At 45.7% G+C, this 18696-nt stretch overlaps 2 protein-coding genes across 4 annotated transcripts in view; both read right to left on the bottom strand.

Moving 5' to 3' along the window:
- LOC135243011 (small ribosomal subunit protein eS24-like) overlaps positions 1-14363 on the bottom strand; it is a 104271-nt gene extending 89908 nt beyond the window's left edge. The window contains exon 1 of the mRNA XM_064314436.1: positions 14360-14363. Coding sequence (XP_064170506.1) covers positions 14360-14361 — 2 coding nt within the window. The 5' untranslated portion in view covers positions 14362-14363. The remainder of the gene's footprint in view (positions 1-14359) is intronic.
- The window catches only part of LOC135242983 (A disintegrin and metalloproteinase with thrombospondin motifs 3), a 52581-nt gene that overhangs the window by 25050 nt on the left and 8835 nt on the right, over positions 1-18696 (bottom strand). For 2 of the 3 annotated variants that reach the window (XM_064314380.1, XM_064314390.1), the window contains exons 3-4: positions 13043-13199; positions 5388-5605 (exon numbers count right to left, since the gene is read on the bottom strand). In XM_064314380.1, coding sequence (XP_064170450.1) covers positions 5388-5605; positions 13043-13199 — 375 coding nt within the window. The remainder of the gene's footprint in view (positions 1-5387; positions 5606-13042; positions 13200-18696) is intronic. The other variant, XM_064314399.1, reaches the window with a different exon arrangement.

The following is an 18696-nucleotide window of genomic DNA, read 5'->3' as shown; positions in this document are numbered from 1 at the left end:
GATGGAGGAGTTTAGGCCCTGAAAGCCTTTTGAAAACATGGATGTACATATTTATTTGAATTCACATCTAAAGTTAAACAGGCTTTTCCTCCTCTGTCCGATCGCATTTGTAAACTTATCTCCACTGGCACTGAATTTGCACACTGTAAACAAGCATCCAAGCAGATACACAGACGTTACTCTGCCATAATTATGCACAATTCTGTATAAAAGGTTTATGTCATTGCACTTTTAATACTTTCTAATTAGTTGTTTTAATCAAACCGGTACATTTAAATTTACCATATTCAGAGTGACAAGCGTAAAATCTGACTAATCTGTCACTCTGTCATTACCACTAGTATATATTCTTTTCTGCATGCTAATCTCGTAATACATTCATGCTGCCATCTTCTCAGCCACGATAACCACTTTATAAATAATAACCCATAAACCATAACCACTTTATAAATAATATTTGATTCAAGGGGCAATTATAGAAATATATAATATATAATTTCCATAATGTAATCCCATCACGTCATGACGGCACTGTGAAATTTTTCAACGGATTAAATATAGTAAATTAATTTGTGTTTCTTTTTCCATTAATCAAAGTTACCAGATGTGCTTGTTAGCCTATAAGTTTTGCGTATTCACATGCCAAACTCAAAAACAGGAGCCATTTTGGCAAAATGCATTTTTTCCATTTATGAATATCCATGAGAAGAGTTCTCCTAGAAAAAAGTTTTATAAGCAAAGTATAAATCTATATAACCATATGGTAGACCGTGCATTCAGTATGTTGCACTTTTAGAGAAAACTATTTTAAATACTCTCTGCAGAATATTTAGCAGAAATATTAAATTATTTACAGCGATACAGTGGGCATCCCTGTGTGCATTATTCAAAAAATCCAAATGTACACAAAGTCTCAACCAAAGCACGCAGTATTCTGCATCAACACTGTTCACAATTATTAATTAACTGCATAAAACCTAAATAAAAAATGAACTGCACGCGAAACCAAATGACCCAAATGATGCCTTAGCTTATTTTAATACTGCGTCTACGGCACGTAAATATATCCTATGTCCTCGCGCTGAGATTCCCAGACTGAGTTTAATGTTGACCTACATAAACGGGGTTATTTTGGACCTTCGGCAGGGGAGGTGCTGAAAGACGAGGGCATTAAAAATAGCCGTAGCCTTTCCAACGACTGTTTTAAACGCATGTGCATGCGTACGCTCTCATTGTGAGTTACTTATGCAGTTATAACGGCTACCTCCCTGAATAAACACAGACTGACTGAGCCTGAAATTTGCACCGACAAAATATGAACAACGGAGTTTCTAATGATCAAAACCCCTCTGCTGCAGATGTGTCAATGAAGCCGTCTCACCGCGGCAAAAAAGTCACGACTTCCATTACTGACCGGGGATAAAATCATGCACTCAACACAGAGCACTCAACACAGAGCACTCATTCTCAGCACTTCCTCCATATCTAACATGCCATGTACGCTGTCAGAGTAGCTATGAGGGAAGTGATCAAACTTGAACACGCAGACATGGAATCACTGCTGGTGGAACCAGAGCAGCGCAGTATAGACCTGGAGCTGGAGCCTAGCGGGGACAGGGGGTCCAGGGCTTCTGTACAGCATCACGCTGATGCAGAACAAACATCTATAATTTAAAACAGCACAGCCATTGTGCGCGAGCGCAGCTTGTGTCAGGGCAGGATGTGCAGTAATTAGCTCCTCCAGGAGGGCTTCTCTCGGTGGTACGGCGGCTTTCCAACGGAGGTGGAGAGACTTGAGGATTTCTGGACTCTTTCTTTCAGGCACAATAAGCCACTGGCTTAGCGGGAGAGCAACATTGTTTAGCTCTGCAGCATAGAAGCAGGCAGCTCCTTGCCACAGGCCGTTTCAGCCTGTTCTCCTCGCGTCCGTGAACAAGCAGGGCCACGTAGCAGAGCCGCTCATGAAAGACGCGTTGCAGACAAGCTCTGCTGCTCACACCAAAAGACAGGAAACACAAAAAATAGATCACGGCGTACGTGGAAAATATTTCCTATTGTTGCCGTTGCTAATGTGGCCGTTCTGCAGAAGTGAATTACTCATAAATGAATGCCGATCAAACAGAAGCGCGGCCACAGGCGTCCTCACCTACACATTGTGCAGCTGCTGTGCTATTTAAGCACCAGCCGGTTGTGAGAGGCTACCACAGCGATGGCTCTCATTAGCCCATCGCTGAGCCTTTCACTCCCGCCCCGCGCGCTCAGACCGAATCTCTGGCCATCCATCGCCGCCTCGCACCACCCTGAACCGCCACCTGCTCCCTTTGCTCCCTGCCCCCTGCTCCCAGCCCCCCGCTCCCCTCTCACTGCTCCCCGTACCCCACTCACCCCACACCCCCTACCCGCACCCTACTCCCAGCCCCCCACTCCCCTCTCACTGCTCCCCGCACCCCACTCACCCCACACCCCTACCCGCACCCTACTCCCAGCCCCCACTCCCCTCACCCTGCCCCCTGCCCCCCTCTCCCCACACCCCACAGGCAGGCCTGTAATTGGCCCAGTGCTGCTAATCAGGCCACCCTGCTGGGCCCAAATCGTAGCTGTTACAGAGTGAAACCAGCACTCTGTGAAAATCTGACTCGGGGGATTTTCTCCCTCTAATAAGATTAAGGAGACAGGAGCTGGTGTAAACCATAATGAACAAGCTAAAGGTTTTTTTCTGGTTCCTTCTTATTTTTTCTTTTCTTTTTAAATGAAAGTAATCCATAAGCAGCTACAGCAGTAAGGGAAGCAGAGAGAAATGTGCCAAGGCCCAAAAGAGCACGAGAGGAGGAAGTGGTGGCACTATGGTGTGTGCTGCTGGCACCCAGGAACCCCCCGCCCCCCCGGCACCTTCCCTGCCCGAGCGCGTAAGTGCTTTAGCTTCTCAGCGTCAGGCGAGTGTGCGGTGAGACCTTAAGCTGCAGGGCTTACAGGGGGAAGTACTCATTTTGTGCAACAGCCATAAATAAGGTGTTACTCGCCTTAAAGCACTAAACCCAGGAAAATGGCTCCCGTGGGCTTGAGCGAATTCGTGTTTTGGCCCTCAAGCTTTACAACACGTCTCGCTCCGATTGGTCATTTCCCACAGTCGGTACGCCATAGAATACAGCACAACTGTTATGCAAAACACAAAGATTGAACAAACTGCTTTTTCTTTTTTGTGATATTCTTGTGTTTATGGAAAAGACTACAGGGCGTGCGGAGGGTACATCTGTGAATACCTCTGCGCTTCTGCCGCTCTTCCTGCTGAAAGGTTCCTCTGCTCGGTGCCAAGCCACCAGTTTCTCCAGCTAATGCGAGTGTGTGGCGAGGACCCTGCCAGATGATCTGCGGTCTGCAGAAGCTGCCAATGCTCCACCATCACTGAGTCTTACATGTAAAATTCAGAGCTGCCTGGGGACTTTTCTACCCACAAACTTCCCATATACCCAGAGAGTCACCCATTTCAAAATGTGTTTTTGCAAACACATGATTGGGTGCTTACGTAACTGACAGGCAGCTTTGTGCTTCTCTGTTTAGTCACACACAGTGAAGATGCGTTGCACTGTTAATTTATTTGAAAGAGAATACAGCCGCAGGCATTCGGGAGGCAGTAGATTTAAAAGGCTCAGCGTGGTGACATACATTACATTACATTACATTTATTTGGCAGACGCTTTTATCCAAAGCGACGTACAAAAGTGCATTTCATGGTCATAGACAACTGCTAAACACAGGTTCAGTAAGGTACAATACTTATTTTGTACAGCTATTTCTAGCCAAGAACACAGTTTAGTTCACACAGTGAACACTATTCAGACCTAACCTCTGCAAAGCCAACTAGGCAGAATAAGTACGTGACAACCCATTAATTCTCCCGGCATTTGAGGCATGAAAGAGCAGACGTGCATATGAAGGGACATTCACAAGTGCTTACATTTAGAGCACAGATTATAGGGAGCTGTGTTATCTACAGATTTAATTCAAACTTAATTACTCAGCATCTCAAGACTTCTACCCACTACAAGGAAGGTGTTCATGTTTTTAAATGGAAAGAAAAGAGCTATTGTGTCCAAGACACTCCGCACACATTTCTCTATGGGGATGAACAGCCAGAACACGCCTCATCACCTGATACACCACTCCACGTATATAGATAGCAGAATTTTTTTAAAAGCCTCCTCTGCAATTTTATAATGACAATACATAATGTCTTTCCATTTTGTTAAACAAGCCAAACAAGCTTGCATTGTACTGCATTGTAATTGCATGTGTTCTTAAGAAAACCTTCAAATCAAGGATGAGGGTCATGGAGGGCTCTAGCCAGATGGCATTTGCATGGGAGTACAATTTAAAAAATGCCAAACTAGTAATTTAAAAGGAGGAAAAAATAAGAGAAATTATAGATATTCACAGTCGTCTGAATGGGAACAAAAACAGGTTCCCATAACATTGCATAGCGTAACACTTGTTATTGACTGAAAGCTTTTCTACAGAACGTAGTTATTCTTAAATCAATAATTCTTTCTTGAATCAGAGCTCCTGAGACTATTACATCAGCTGACCTTTATAAAAGCTAGACAACTATTGTCAAAGGGAGCTTGCACCCCACGGATGATATTTCAGCAGACAGAGGGTGCCTCCGGGTGGCTCATTCCGTTACACAGCGGTGCACGGCCAAGCTCCACGGTTTCGGATCGGATCGGGACCGGGCCAGGGCCGACTGCGGCCCGGAGCTCTATGGCGCTGCATTGGTGATTGTGGCGGTCAGGGGTCTGCATTTCATCACTATCTAGCGACCCCTGCTAGTCAACCTGGAGCCTGTGGACTGCATGCTACACCCGCATATGGAAGGTCTTCCTCTGACTCCAGCCTGTATGAGCCCAGCTGTAGCCTGTGGCTAGCCCAGTGGTCTGTGAAATTCACAGGGCCCGGGAATAACATAATCCCAGGCCTGGGAATAACATAATCCCAGAGCTGGGAATAACATCATTTCAGGCCCGGGAATAACATAATCCCAGATGCCGGGAATAACATAATACCAGAGACCGGAATAACATAATCCCAGAGACCGGGGATAACATGATCTCAGGCCCCGGGAATAACATAATCCCAGAGACCAGAAATAACATAATCCCAGAGACCGGGAATAACATGATCTCAGGCCCGGGAATAACATAATCCTAGAGACCGGGAATAACATAATCCCAGAGACCGGGAATAACATGATCCCAGGCCTGGGAATAACATAATCCCAGAGACCGGGAATAATATAATCCCAGGCCCGGGAATTTCTCCCAGCAGCCCTGCCTGAAGGTAGCAGCACAGCGGTGACGTCGAGACCTCAGCACTCCCACTGCAGGACTTACGATGTTCATGAGCGTCAGGACGTAGTTCTGGACATGCTCCTTCCCGTGAAACCGCACCACCGAGTCGTCCACGGCCAGCAGCACCTCCATGTTGTAGTCGTCCTTCCTGGCATGCCTGCGCTTGCGCTCCGACTCAGAATGCTGGCGTTCCGACTCGGACAGCTTGTGCTCCATCAGGTCCAAATTGTTGTGAAGTTCACCGATTCCAAATTCGGAAACTGGAACAGAAAGGAAGAACAACGAGAGCTAGGAACACAGCCTTACAAAACTGTCTCACGTGTGATTCAGTTAACTGACGTTACAAATTTGAGTGCTTTCCATTGATAAGACCATGAATGTGTGGCAAAAACAAAGAAAAACACAAAGCGTGTCTTGACAGAAAAGAGAAACAAACTAAAATAAATAGTAAAGGATATATGTCTACATAATTATCTGTTTGATTTCGACCATTTTTTTAAAGTACTACTTGGCTACTTGTTCAGTGGTTGGACTGTGAGAGAGCTGCTCTATGTTTGTCCAGAGCATTATTTAATATGCATACGCACTCTGATGTCTCAACAATACATCTCTTTCTAATGTACTCAATAATCCTCCTTGAATTATTCATCTGATTGGATGCTAAAAAAATCTGTCACAAATAAATGAAAACATAAAGAAACAAATGTATTTCATGCCAGATTCATGCCAGTTAAAAGCTTCAAGGACAGATCTTGGACCATTCTCTCCAATCCTGCTATCCTGTAGCATAAATACATGCGATACAATCTACAGATTAAGGAAATAACAGACCATTTTTAGCCATGGCTGGGAAACATGTATACCTCTTTCTCTGGCACTTATATGAGAGGAGCTTTTAAACAGCACTGAGATGGCCTTATAGCATTTTTAACACTTACAGCCATGCGTGACATTTACTTGAATTCATTACCCTACCGGAAAATGACTCACTAATCTCTCACAGCCTTCTTTATACAGGCACACTATGAATACAATCATTACGAATTGAATGATATGGATGCATATGAACTGAAACGTGGACTGGCTCCATGGCTCAATATGGAGTAGAACAAACCTGCTGAACTTAAATGTGCCCAACATGGAACCTATAAAAGCAAACAACAACCTCTCCTTAAATATTTTCCATACATGAATCCCCAAACGTGGCAGACTGTGCAGACAGCGGAGAACACATTCACACCCTGTGCAGTGCTTTCCTTTCAAAGCCGGGTCAGAGAGGTAAAATATCCTCAATCTCTCAGCACCACAACCCCCCCTTTCTGAGTCAAAACATTCACAGCTGCTGCTTGAAAAGCCCCCAGTCTCACTCTCCTATATATCATCAGATATGAGGACTCTGTCCTTCTCTGCAGACAGAGCGACCCACCATGAAAATCTGCCTGTGCTAAAGACAACCATGCAAATCCGCCTGTGCTACAGACAACCATGCAAATCCACCTGTGCTACAGACAACCATGCAAACCCGCCTGTGCTACAGACAACGACCATGCAAATCCGCCTGTGCTACAGACAACGACCATGCAAATCCGCCTGTGCTACAGACAACGGGAAGCCAAACGTGCTCTCCTCTCACAGAAGACTGTTCTGTTTGGAGTTCTGTCTACACTGGCTGATTAATTTACAGGTGGAATTTAGTTAGTTTTCTCAGCTAACTTTAGGTAAGGAAGGCTTAACTGCATGAGGTCCAACAAGTTTGTGGAATGACATGGCATGGAATTGTGCTCAGATATAGAAACAGGTTCAAATGGGACCACAAAGCATGTAAAGAGAAACAGGTTATCTTGAAATGGGACCACAAGGTGTGCAAAGAGAAGCAGGTTATTTTGAAATGGGACCACAAGGTGCACAAAGAGAAGCAGGTTATCTTGAAATGGGACCACAAGGAGTGCAAAGAGAAACAGGTTATCTGGAAATGCCACCACCAGGTCTTCTTCTCCTGCTCATGGGGCCCGAGCAGGCAGCTATGCAGGACAGAATGAATGGAGGTTCAGTGGCAGGAAGCCCCGCCCACCTCCCGCTGCTCAAACACGTATCAATGGCGGCTCTGAGGGCGGGAATGTCACAGGGGAGCCTTATTTCCTGCAGCGGCGGGCGGACGGGAGGCGATCGGTCAGATAGCGCCACTCAGGCAGCGGAAATGAAGGGGCAGCAGACTGGAGGTATGGATGGAATGCCATCCGAATACTGGAGGCGTCGCGGAGAGAAAGAACAACAGACGAGCAGGCCGGCGGGAGGAGAAGTATGCAGTGAAGAGAGAGAAAGGGAGAGGGGCCTGACAGGTCTGCAGTGGAGAGAGAGAGAGAGAGATAGAGAGAGAGGGACCTGACAGGTCTGCAGGAATCGGCCTGCAGATTAAAATCAGCCCAGGTGCCGTATGGTGTGCAGGATGAAGACCAGCGCTGAGAAACAGATGCTAAATGAGCATCCAGGAACAAAGCAAACAGGAAGGAGAGGAGAATGTGTTTATTGTAGAGTATATCGGAGAAATGAATGCACTGAAAATGAAGAGAAGGAATAGGGGGTTGTGAAAAGCATCCATTTAATCAGGGTCCTCGTTTATGGTGCTGGAAGGTCTCAATGTGGTCAATCAGAGCTCGAGTAGCACAGCAGTTGATCAGGTAAAGCAGCTGATTACGCAGCTTGCTCAAGTATCTGGTTTCTAGGGTCTGAATCGGTTGCTCATCTAAAGGCGAGAACAAAAACCAGCGCACTCTATGGCTCTCCAGGACCAGGACTGAAGATTAAATTATTTCTTAGCAATTCATTCAAATTTTACATTGATGAAAAATTGTAAATGGTATGCAGGATGTGAACAGGAGAGTAGCAACACATTATTTAATGGCTTTTCTTAGTAAGGAATCCATTAAATAAATGTGTTGGTAACTCTTCAAAATTCTGCATTGGCGATAAGTGGTTAATGAATGAAGTGAAAAGGTAATTAGCAGCAGCAGGGTCTTGGGGGAAAATTGGATAATGACAGAGGGAGGGAGTCGGCTGGATTGAGCTGTAATTTATTAACTGGAGAAATGATTGGAGGGAGGAGCCCTCAGTGCTGGAATGGTGACAGGAATAACCGGCTGAACGTGATTAGAGTCCAGCGGGATGGAAAGGTGACAGGTGGAGAGAGATCACCTGACGCACAGGCACTAACAAGGGAAAGCAGAAGAGCAGGACTGTCTTACAAGAGCAGAAAACTGAGAGGGACAGATGAGAGACAGTGCGCTCATAACCGGCCATTAGCCACAACACGTGCAGGAGACTCAGCTACACCCAGCTCATTTACAGTACTGTTACATTCCTCACACCACTGAATAACCCTCATATAGTCTGTGTTGATTCTGTGCACACAGCTGTTTTGCAAAAATCCAGCAGGTGCTGACTTAAATTTCATGAATGCCATAAACAGAGCTCTGGCTCTGGGGCTCCTTGGGGCGCAGGGCTCTGACTCTGGGGCGCAGGGCTCTGACTCTGGGGCGCAGGGCTCTTTGGGGCACAGGGCTCTTTGGGGCGCAGGGCTCTGGTTCTGGGGCTCTTTGGGGCGCAGGGCTCTGGCTCTGGGGCACAGGGCTCTTTGGGGCGCAGGGCTCTGGCTCTGGGGCGCAGAGCTCTTTGGGGCACAGGGCTCTTTGGGGCGCAGGGCTCTGGCTCTGGGGCTCTTTGGGGCGCAGGGCTCTGGCTCTGGGGCTCTTTGGGGCGCAGGGCTCTGGTTCTGGGGTGCAGGGCTCTTTGGGGCGCAGGGCTCTCTGGGCCGCAGGGCTCTTTGGGGCACAGGGCTCTCTGGGGCGCAGGGCTCTTTGGGGCACAGGGCTCTTTGGGGTGCAGGGCTCTGGCTCTGGGGCTCTTTGGGGCGCAGGGCTCTGGTTCTGGGGTGCAGGGCTCTTTGGGGCGCAGGGCTCTCTGGGCCGCAGGGCTCTTTGGGGCACAGGGCTCTTTGGGGCGCAGGGCTCTTTGGGGCGCAGGGCTCTTTGGGGCGCGGGGCTCTGTGGGGCACAGGGCTCTTTGGGGCACAGGGCTCTTTGGGGCGCAGGGCTCTTTGGGGCGCAGGGCTCTTTGGGGCGCGGGGCTCTTTGGGGCACAGGGCTCTTTGGGGCGCAGGGCTCTTTGGGGCACAGGGCTCTTTGGGGCGCAGGGCTCTGGCTCTGGGGCTCTTTGGGGCGCAGGGCTCTGGCTCTGGGGCTCTTTGGGGCGCAGGGCTCTGGCTCTGGGGCACAGGGCTCTTTGGGGCACAGGGCTCTGGCTCTGGGGCACAGGGCTCTTTGGGGCACAGGGCTCTTTGGGGCGCAGGGCTCTGGCTCTGGGGCGCAGGGCTCTCTGGGGCGCAGGGCTCTGGCTCTGGGGCACAGGGCTCTTTGGGGTGCAGGGCTCTTTGGGGCACAGGGCTCTTTGGGGCACAGGGCTCTTTGGGGTGCAGGGCTCTTTGGGGCGCGGGGCTCTTTGGGGCGCGGGGCTCTTTGGGGCGCAGGGCTCTGACTCTGGGGCACAGGGCTCTTTGGGGTGCAGGGCTCTGGGGCACAGGGCTCTTTGGGGCGCAGGGCTCTGGCTCTGGGGCACAGGGCTCTTTGGGGCGCAGGGCTCTTTGGGGTACAGGGCTCTGAGGCTCTGGGGCGCAGGGCTCTCTGGGGCGCAGAGCAGCACAGGTGTATTTTCTAAGGCTAATGTAAGAGTCTCATTTTCCATTCGCACGCTTCTTTTATTAGGCTGTAAAAATAAATAATGACATTTCAGCCCCACGTGCTGGAAAGAAAAATATAATGGAAAGCTCACTACGATAATGTCTAATGCACACCTAACCATTAAATGCTACAGAATAATGGATCCTTGAGTGTTGCCACATTTTCAACCTTCAGTACAGTTTTAGAAATATATCCATGCCTTTAAAGGTCCAGGTATTAACATTTCTTTCAGATTTTACCCCAATTATAGCCATTAAATTGTAATAAAGTCTATTATATTCTCACCTGTTCAGAAGACAAAGACAGGCTTTACCACCATATATTATATATTATATTATATAGGGGTTATTATATACAGGTTATTATATAGGGGTTATTATATATAGGTTATTATATAGGGGTTATTATATACAGGTTATTATATATTGGTTATTATATAGGGGTTATTATATACAGGTTATTATATAGGGGTTATTATATACAGGTTATTATATACAGGTTATTATATAGGGGTTATTATATACAGGTTATTATATAGGGGTTATTATATACAGGTTATTATATATGGGTTATTATATAGGGGTTATTATATAGGGGTTATTATATACAGGTTATTATATATGGGTTATTATATAGGGGTTATTATATAGGGGTTATTATATATGGGTTATTATATAGGGGTTATTATATACAGGTTATTATATATGGGTTATTATATAGGGGTTATTATATACAGGTTATTATATAGGGGTTATTATATACGGGTTATTATATAGGGGTTATTATATACAGGTTATTATATAGGGGTTATTATATACAGGTTATTATATAGGGGTTATTATATAGGGGTTATTATATACAGGTTATTATATATGGGTTATTATATAGGGGTTATTATATACAGGTTATTATATAGGGGTTATTATATAAAGGTTATTATAATATTGTACAGCCCACGGGCTCCAGAAATAAAACCCAGTTCTTGCAGGTCTCTTCATTTTTCATGAAAAAAAAGCTTATTGCTTTCTCCGCATCCAGAGAAGGGGCGGAGCTTATTTTCAACTTACCTTCAACTTCAGCCTTATCTGCACAGACGTGGCAAGCCCATCATTTACATTCTACATGTAGAAAAGGTTTTTGTTACTTAACTAACACCCAGTTACCCCCGCCCACTGAAAACCTGGCATTTGGTCAAGGGGGAAAGAAAGCCAATTTTGGCGCAGGCTTTTATATGCTTTTTTGTTGTTGCAATCTTTTTTTTTTTTTTTAATTCTCAGTCGTTTGTGAATCCAAAAGACATATTAAAACATCAGCTCAGCAAAGAGTTCATAAATTTAAGTTTCCTGGACCTTTAGAAAATCTGCAACCAAATTATAGGGACAGGCAGATCTGCAAGTTGACCATACCAGGAACAGATCTACCAGTTTGAGACAGGTTTCCTAAGCGATGAGTACGTGCTGAAATGTAAAATTCCAAGACCGTTGCAATTAAAGAGTAGAAATGAAGTGACTTCCATCCATATAGTGAATGCATTTTTTCTTTACTATAGATCTTCCAGGTCCATCAAATTATAAAATGCACTCAACAAAACTTGACAACTTGCCATTATTTCTAAACACTCTATGAATAATTTCAAAGGCCATTAGACACATATAAGCACATTGATAGCAGTCAACTTTCTTTTGTAGCACAATTCCTCGTTTCCATAGCGTGAAACAGAACTGGGTTTCAGTCCTGAAATCACAGGCAGCGTGCAGTTAAATATGTACACAGAGGACTGCGGTAGCGCTGCACTAGGGAAGCTGTGGGATATTCTGTGACCTGTAATTCACAGCACAGCTGATCTGGCCAAACATGGAGAAGCTGCTCAGACCCTCATCGCCTCTGTGGAGGAGTTCAGCACTGCTGAGACAGCCCTTCCTGCAAATGAAGACATACAGGCCTGTTTACAGTACTGTACTGTAGCTCTGTCCTCCCATCCAGACCCACTGTTATCTTACACAGCACACAGAGAGGTCACATGACTCTTCTACGGCCTCACAGCTCCCTTCAGCAAATTCTCATTCAAAAGCAAATCTGGCATGGATTATTAATTATGGTCAATGACAATCCTTCCATATGATGCTGCTCTGTAGCTTATTTATGTACCTATGAACATATGCGTATACTGTAAAGTGCTGTACAGGGACAGCCAATCCATATCCTGTACAAACCAGGGTAGAAATAATGAAATAAATGAAAAGAATGATCAAAACAGTAGTTTCAATCTCTCATAAATGAAATAAATTCAACTGAACATTGCCTTCAAAGTTTTACTGTTTATTTACTACCTTCAAAATCTTTTTAGTTATTGGTGGCAGTTATTCACCCCAGCAAACCTGAAATTCTGTGTGCGATTTGCAGTTTGTGAGCAGGCGGAACGTTGTTTAAATTCCCAGTGCGACTAAAAGCCATTTTAACTGTGCATCCATGAGAGCCCTGCATTCCTCACCACCCCGGCTGGGGCTCGGAGATGTGGAACAGCTGTGTCTGGCTCTTATTTTGGTGGAAGGCCTCAGTGTGGGGGAGGCGGGGGGGGGGGTTGCCTAACACAGGAACAAGTTCTCTTCGGTGAAACAACTTTGCTTGTATTCACAGAAAAGGCATTGATTTCATTTTCAAATTTGATTTGATTCAAACCACCCACTGCAGATTTCTGTCCCTACTGACACGCTAGATAACACACGCTAGAGTTAATAGGTTTCGCCTTCAGAAGAAAGCGCAACAGTTTGCTATTTCCTTCAAATAATCACAGGATTGCAGCTTTCACTAGTGTTATTTACCACAGTTACAGAGGAGAGTAGTTCTGCATGCACACCATCTCTATCTGTTCATGCTATAATTTCTTTTTTTGAGTGCCTGTAATAATGAAACCCAGAGGTCCCGGGACTCCCTCGTGTCCGTGAGGTCATGACCCTTGCCTACCTTCGCTGTGGACGTCCTCCCTCCTCTGGGTTGGGTCCTGTTTGACGGCGGACCTGCGGTACACCACGTGAACACGCCCCTTCTCTTCCACTTCCTGCTGCCCCTTCTCTAAGGGCTCAATGAAAAACTCCCCGTTACCAGTGCGAATCAGGCCTGCCTGCGAAAAGAGTTCTGCGCGTTAGTGCCGTCGTCTCGCCCTGGGGCCCGGCAGGCAAGAGGAACGCAAACCTACGGCAGTGCCGCTATCGGGAGCCTCAGCCAGCCGCTGTGTGCCGGCTCTCCACGTTAGCATAGGAACCTTACACAGGCCGAGGAGTCGTAAAGAAATGGCAGCCATTTTGTGCTGTTCTGCACACAGCTTTTCATAAACTGATTCCATGTTTTAAAATTCATCCTTCAAAAATCCATAGCTACTCCATGAACTGGGCAGTGAGTCTAACCACCAATTACTGATATTATGAGTTGTGTATACAGTGTGGTAGGCGAACACTAAACATACCGGACACTCCTTAAAAGGATTAATTTACCCAGAACATAAATCAAATCATGCATTATATGCACCAATACCCTCATTTTATTGGTGTGAGTAGTAGGGTTGGCAACCTGGATTCAAAAAGGTCTAACAAAAAAGATAGGAACTGATACAGATGAAGTACTACTAATGCAACGGTCATATATCAAAGGAGACATACAGGCGCTGGATTGCAAGAGACAGATTACACAAGAAGTCTGAAATCACTTTGAGTTCTGGGGAACCTGATTTTACCTGGAGCTCAAGAGAATAAGAGAAGAGAACCTTTAATTCTGACTCACTAAATGTAGCCCTCTCACAATGTCACATTATGGAAAACTCAATGCGTGTGTGCTTGTGTGTGTGTGTGTGCACATAGGTGCATGTATGTGTGTGAGCGTGTGTGCATGTGTGTGTGTGGGTGAGTGTCTGTGTGCACATACGTGCATGTATGTGTGTGAGCATGTGCGCATACGTGTGCGTGTGTGCGTGTGTGCGTGTGTGCGTTTCAGCGTGTGTGCGATTGAGGTGTATTATTTAACTCTTCACTTTCCCCCACTGTGTAGCTCAGTTCTTTTTTCAGCTTTCCAGGATTTCTTCAGATTAGCCCTAGTCTACCTGTGAAGGCCTGGAGGCTCCAGGGCCAGCACACGGCTCTTCAGCTGAACCGAAGCTCATCTCTACACGCTGCAATCAGTCAAATTCTGAATTCATCCGTTATTTTATGAATATCTGGATGTAAATGTCTGTAGAAAGTAAGAAAAACTAGTTCACTCCAGTTTTAGCAGCACACAGGAACAACTTTGATACTGCCAGCATGCGGGATTTTCAGATTTTACATTTACAGCACAAACACACACAATGTGCTCCACTGAAATATAAAAAGCTAACAAATGGGAAATGCAATATAAAATACTGAGGATATCCTCTCCCCCGTTAGGTGGCTGCTGTGTACTCATAGGTCAGATATTATTATTATCAATATATGAAGAGCAAGAATGTTATCATGAGACTGATACAGTGTATTCAATTGCAAATGTGTCAGAGCAGCTTTCTAGTCTCTGACCATGAGGGACTACAGAAATGTAGCTAAAAAACCACATTCCCCAGGGTCTAGCAACCCTTTCATCACAATTACAGCCTCCTGTGATGTTCAATCTAGGGTTTGCAAGCAGCCATACTGGATGTTTTGACAGGTTGGCTAAGGCACATGCATGCATAAGATACTGTCTCAGGAGCCCAAAAGGTTTTGGCCAGAAGACCGTTCTACGTCACCATTGGCACACCCTTTTGAAGGCCACAGCAAGCATTTAGCAGGTAAAAAAAGAAAATATACCCACAAACATTTTGGCAGGTGGAAAATGCAATCTTGAGAGATCCAGACAAAATTATGCATGGTTAACAATAAACAAAAAATTGTCTGTGAACTGTTCAGCAGTTAATTTGACTTTTATCTGTAGGTCTCACTCCCCCAAAAGCAGATAAGTTATCTGTTTAATACTCTTTTTCAGCCACTACTATAAAATAATAACAAGTGAGAATGGATTGATTCAGGAACAAACAACACAAAAACTGCAAATATTTTCAAATAGGCCTATTATCTGCGGATTACATATTTTAAGATACTGTGTACTTATCAGAAAAGTTTGAATAACGTGGATGTTTTGTTTAATTAGAAAACCGATAAGAAGCGACGAGACAGCCAAAGCAAAGAGGAGCGCGGGGTTTGAGCCGGGAGAGTAAACCAACGCGGAGACACAGCAGAGACGCAGCGGAGACACAGCTGACACACAGCGGAGACACACAGCGGAGACACAGCGGAGTCACAGTGGAGACACAGCGGAGACACAGCGGACACACAGCGGACACACAGCGGAGACACAGCGGAGACACAGCAGAGACACAGCGGCGTCACAGCGGAGACACAGCGGAGACACAGCGGACACACAGCAGAGACGCAGCGGAGACACAGCGGAGACACAGAGCAGAGACACAGCGAGACCGTGACACAGCAGAGACACAGGAACCGTGGACACACAGCGGAACACAGCGAGACCAGCGGAGACACAGCGGAAGCGGAGCACAGTGACACAGCGACCACCACGACCACGAGACCGCGACACAGCGGAACACAGCGGAGACACAGCGACACACAGCGAACACAGCGGAGACCACGCACACAGCGAGACTGCCAGACCAGCAGACACAGGGCAGCACACACACGGAGCCAGCGAGCACACGACACACACCCCAACACAGCAGTGCCTTCAGCTCATTTCCCTCTCTCTCCACTTCTCCCCACGAATTGGCCGACCACACTCCCCTGGCTATCTCTTTTTTCTCCTTTCTCTCTCCCCCACCCCTCTCCACCCCACTCTCCTCCTCTCTCTATCTCTCTCTCCCCCTACTCCCTCTCACCCTCTTTCTCTCTCTCTCCCCCCTCCCCACCCTCTCTCTCCCTCTCTCTCTCCCTCCCCCCCGTACTCCCTCCCTCTCTCTCTCTCTCCCTCTCTCTCCCTCCCTCAGTGCATTCACTCACTTCCATGGATACTGCACAGCATGGTTCCCCATCAGTCATCATCACTACAGGGGTAGTGTCCTTGTGCAAAATGAAATTCAGATTTTCATCTGTGAATGTTGAGGAACACCAAATAACAATGACAGATGTATTTAACTGCATATTTATGCATAATGAAAAAACATATTCAAAAACAGCCTTCAGGTGCCAAAATACCAAATGTCATAGATCTTTTTTTGACAGTTATCTGACCTCTGACATCGACAGCAAATACACTGCAAATTTCCGACAAAAAAGCCAACACTACAAACTTTGGGAGGATGTTTATGTAATTCAGCACTGCAACGTCCTTTTCCCATTCAGGGAAGCCATATTGCAAGCCTTTATAGGCACTATTTGAGTTTAATTCTAAACTTGAACAAAATAACGGGAAATTTTAGTCCTGGATTACAACAAATAATCAAGACCTGGGAGATACAACAATGAATAGATGTTCAAATTCCACTAAAACCCAAAGCACAAATGAATCTTCCAAAGTCCCTGCGTCAAAGGGGCTGCCTATCTGACCTTCTCAAGGGTGCCTGCAAAGCCGGGGAACTAGAAATCGATTTTTAAAAGAACTCTCAGACCCTGTTTGACTGACATGCAGAGGAAAGGTCAAATCGCCTAATGTGCTGCTCGTCATGAAAGCTTCCAGCAAAGCCCCTCCAACGGAAGATGAGAACTAATATGACACAAATCAACACTCCATCCAGCATAGACAGGAAAAACGGGACTATATTTCTTTTCCAACAACTGTCAAAATTGTGGCAAATTGTTTTATAGCATATAATTTTAAGACAGAATCGCGTTGTATAATCAGTAGTTACACCGAGAGACTGCTATTCAAAACCTTGAATCTTTTCATGGGTAAAGTGCGGGATTCAGGACAGTAACACTGGCTGTCAGCCTCACCATGACTTCCTGGACAAACACACCTACAGCTCACCCCACATGCTCACTATACGTGCTGGGAAGGAGTGTGTGTATTTTATACTCAAATAAGTAAAATTCCAGACTAGGAAACTCTCTGAGATGTCCTCTGCTCTGCAGAAGCCATCAGCACCAGTGTAATGACATCAGCAGCCCATGGCTGTGAGCTTTTATGCAGCACATGCTGAGAAACAGACTGTGTGGACTCTCGCAGCAAAGAGTCCATTTCAGTTCAGCTCCTCCACCTTTATGGGGCTACACCTGAAAGAGCACCTGAGGCTGAAAAAAATCTGATTTCTCTAATTGTATTTGACATTTTATGGCTCTGCTTTGAAGAAACCATCAAAAACCATTTGATGATGACCCCTTAGGGGAACGTGATGTTTTACCACATTTTAGCTCACACCCTCAAAAGGCTGAACAACAACACCCTGGCAGATCTGAACACTCTCCAAACCTTGGCTTTGGTTTCTATCTGAAATACTGTGGTAACCTTTTTATTATTCTATTATTTCAGTCATTTTTCCATGTTTTGCAAGCTTTACACTTTCATATGAACTGATTTAAATGGGTTAATCGGTCTGCTCTGTGTAATACATTCCAGGCCACTGGCTTAATCAACTACATACTCTCCCACCTGAAACCCCTCCCACAAACACTGCAACAGGCCAGAGACTAGATCCTGTGGCCAGCATACTGATCACTCCTAATGAGAACGATTATGCAGGCAATGTAAACACTGACATCCTTCCAGAAAGGGGTGACAGGGATTAGATAATAAAGTAGAATTTAAAACAGCACACACAAGCCAAAAGTTCAGGGGAGGAGCACGGGAGCCCTGCTACCATGAGACAAGTAAACTAATATGCCCACAAATGTACATTTATTGCATCCTTAATCTGGTCTTTGACTGTTAGAATGGAAAAAATATAATATAATCACAGAAAATCACAGTTTGCTTCCCTCGCTCAGCTGAATCTCATCTCAGCACATACAGTGCCAAGCTGGCACTGCCACATTTGACATTATGCCCCAGGGGCAGGGGCAGGGGCAGGGGCAGGGGGTAAAATAGGGCAGGATCATTTGGTTTGAAAACTGATTAAGGTCTAAGCTGTGCTGGCGTAGCAGCAGAGGTTGAGATAAAAGTGTGGGTCAGGTTTTCGGGGCGGGGGGGGGGGGATATCAGGGGAGGCCTTCTCATCTATTTTCACCTCTCTGTGTTGTGCCAGAGATGCTGGGCCTGGCTTGGATTTATGAGGATTAGACAGCGATAATTATGCATTTCATGGCTGGTGTTAGAACTAAAATGATAAATGGCGCTGGTGAGTTCTGAGCATTCAGTCATTAACCTTCTCCAGTGATGGTCAGATATGCCCAAAAAGCATCAGCACTGTCACTGCATGTCCGTACATATTACTGCTAAAATATGACAACACAATGTTTGAATATGGTGAATGAAACTCAGAAGACTATCGCCATTTCTAGCCACTTGCTTACAAAAATTTGTACAAAAATAATTGTTATAGCTTGCATTACTTCAGCTCATACTAGATCAACAAATAAATGCGGAGACCAATGCTTATTGCAACAGAACTAGTTCTTCTCATCACAGACATTTGTAATTCTTATCTCTACAGTAATGCACTTTTCATG

Source organism: Anguilla rostrata, chromosome 2, assembly GCF_018555375.3.
Source record: "Anguilla rostrata isolate EN2019 chromosome 2, ASM1855537v3, whole genome shotgun sequence".
NCBI classification, from domain to species: domain Eukaryota; kingdom Metazoa; phylum Chordata; class Actinopteri; order Anguilliformes; family Anguillidae; genus Anguilla; species Anguilla rostrata.
The sequence above is the reverse complement of the archived record's forward strand: the minus strand, read 5'-3'. Positions and strand labels throughout refer to the sequence as shown.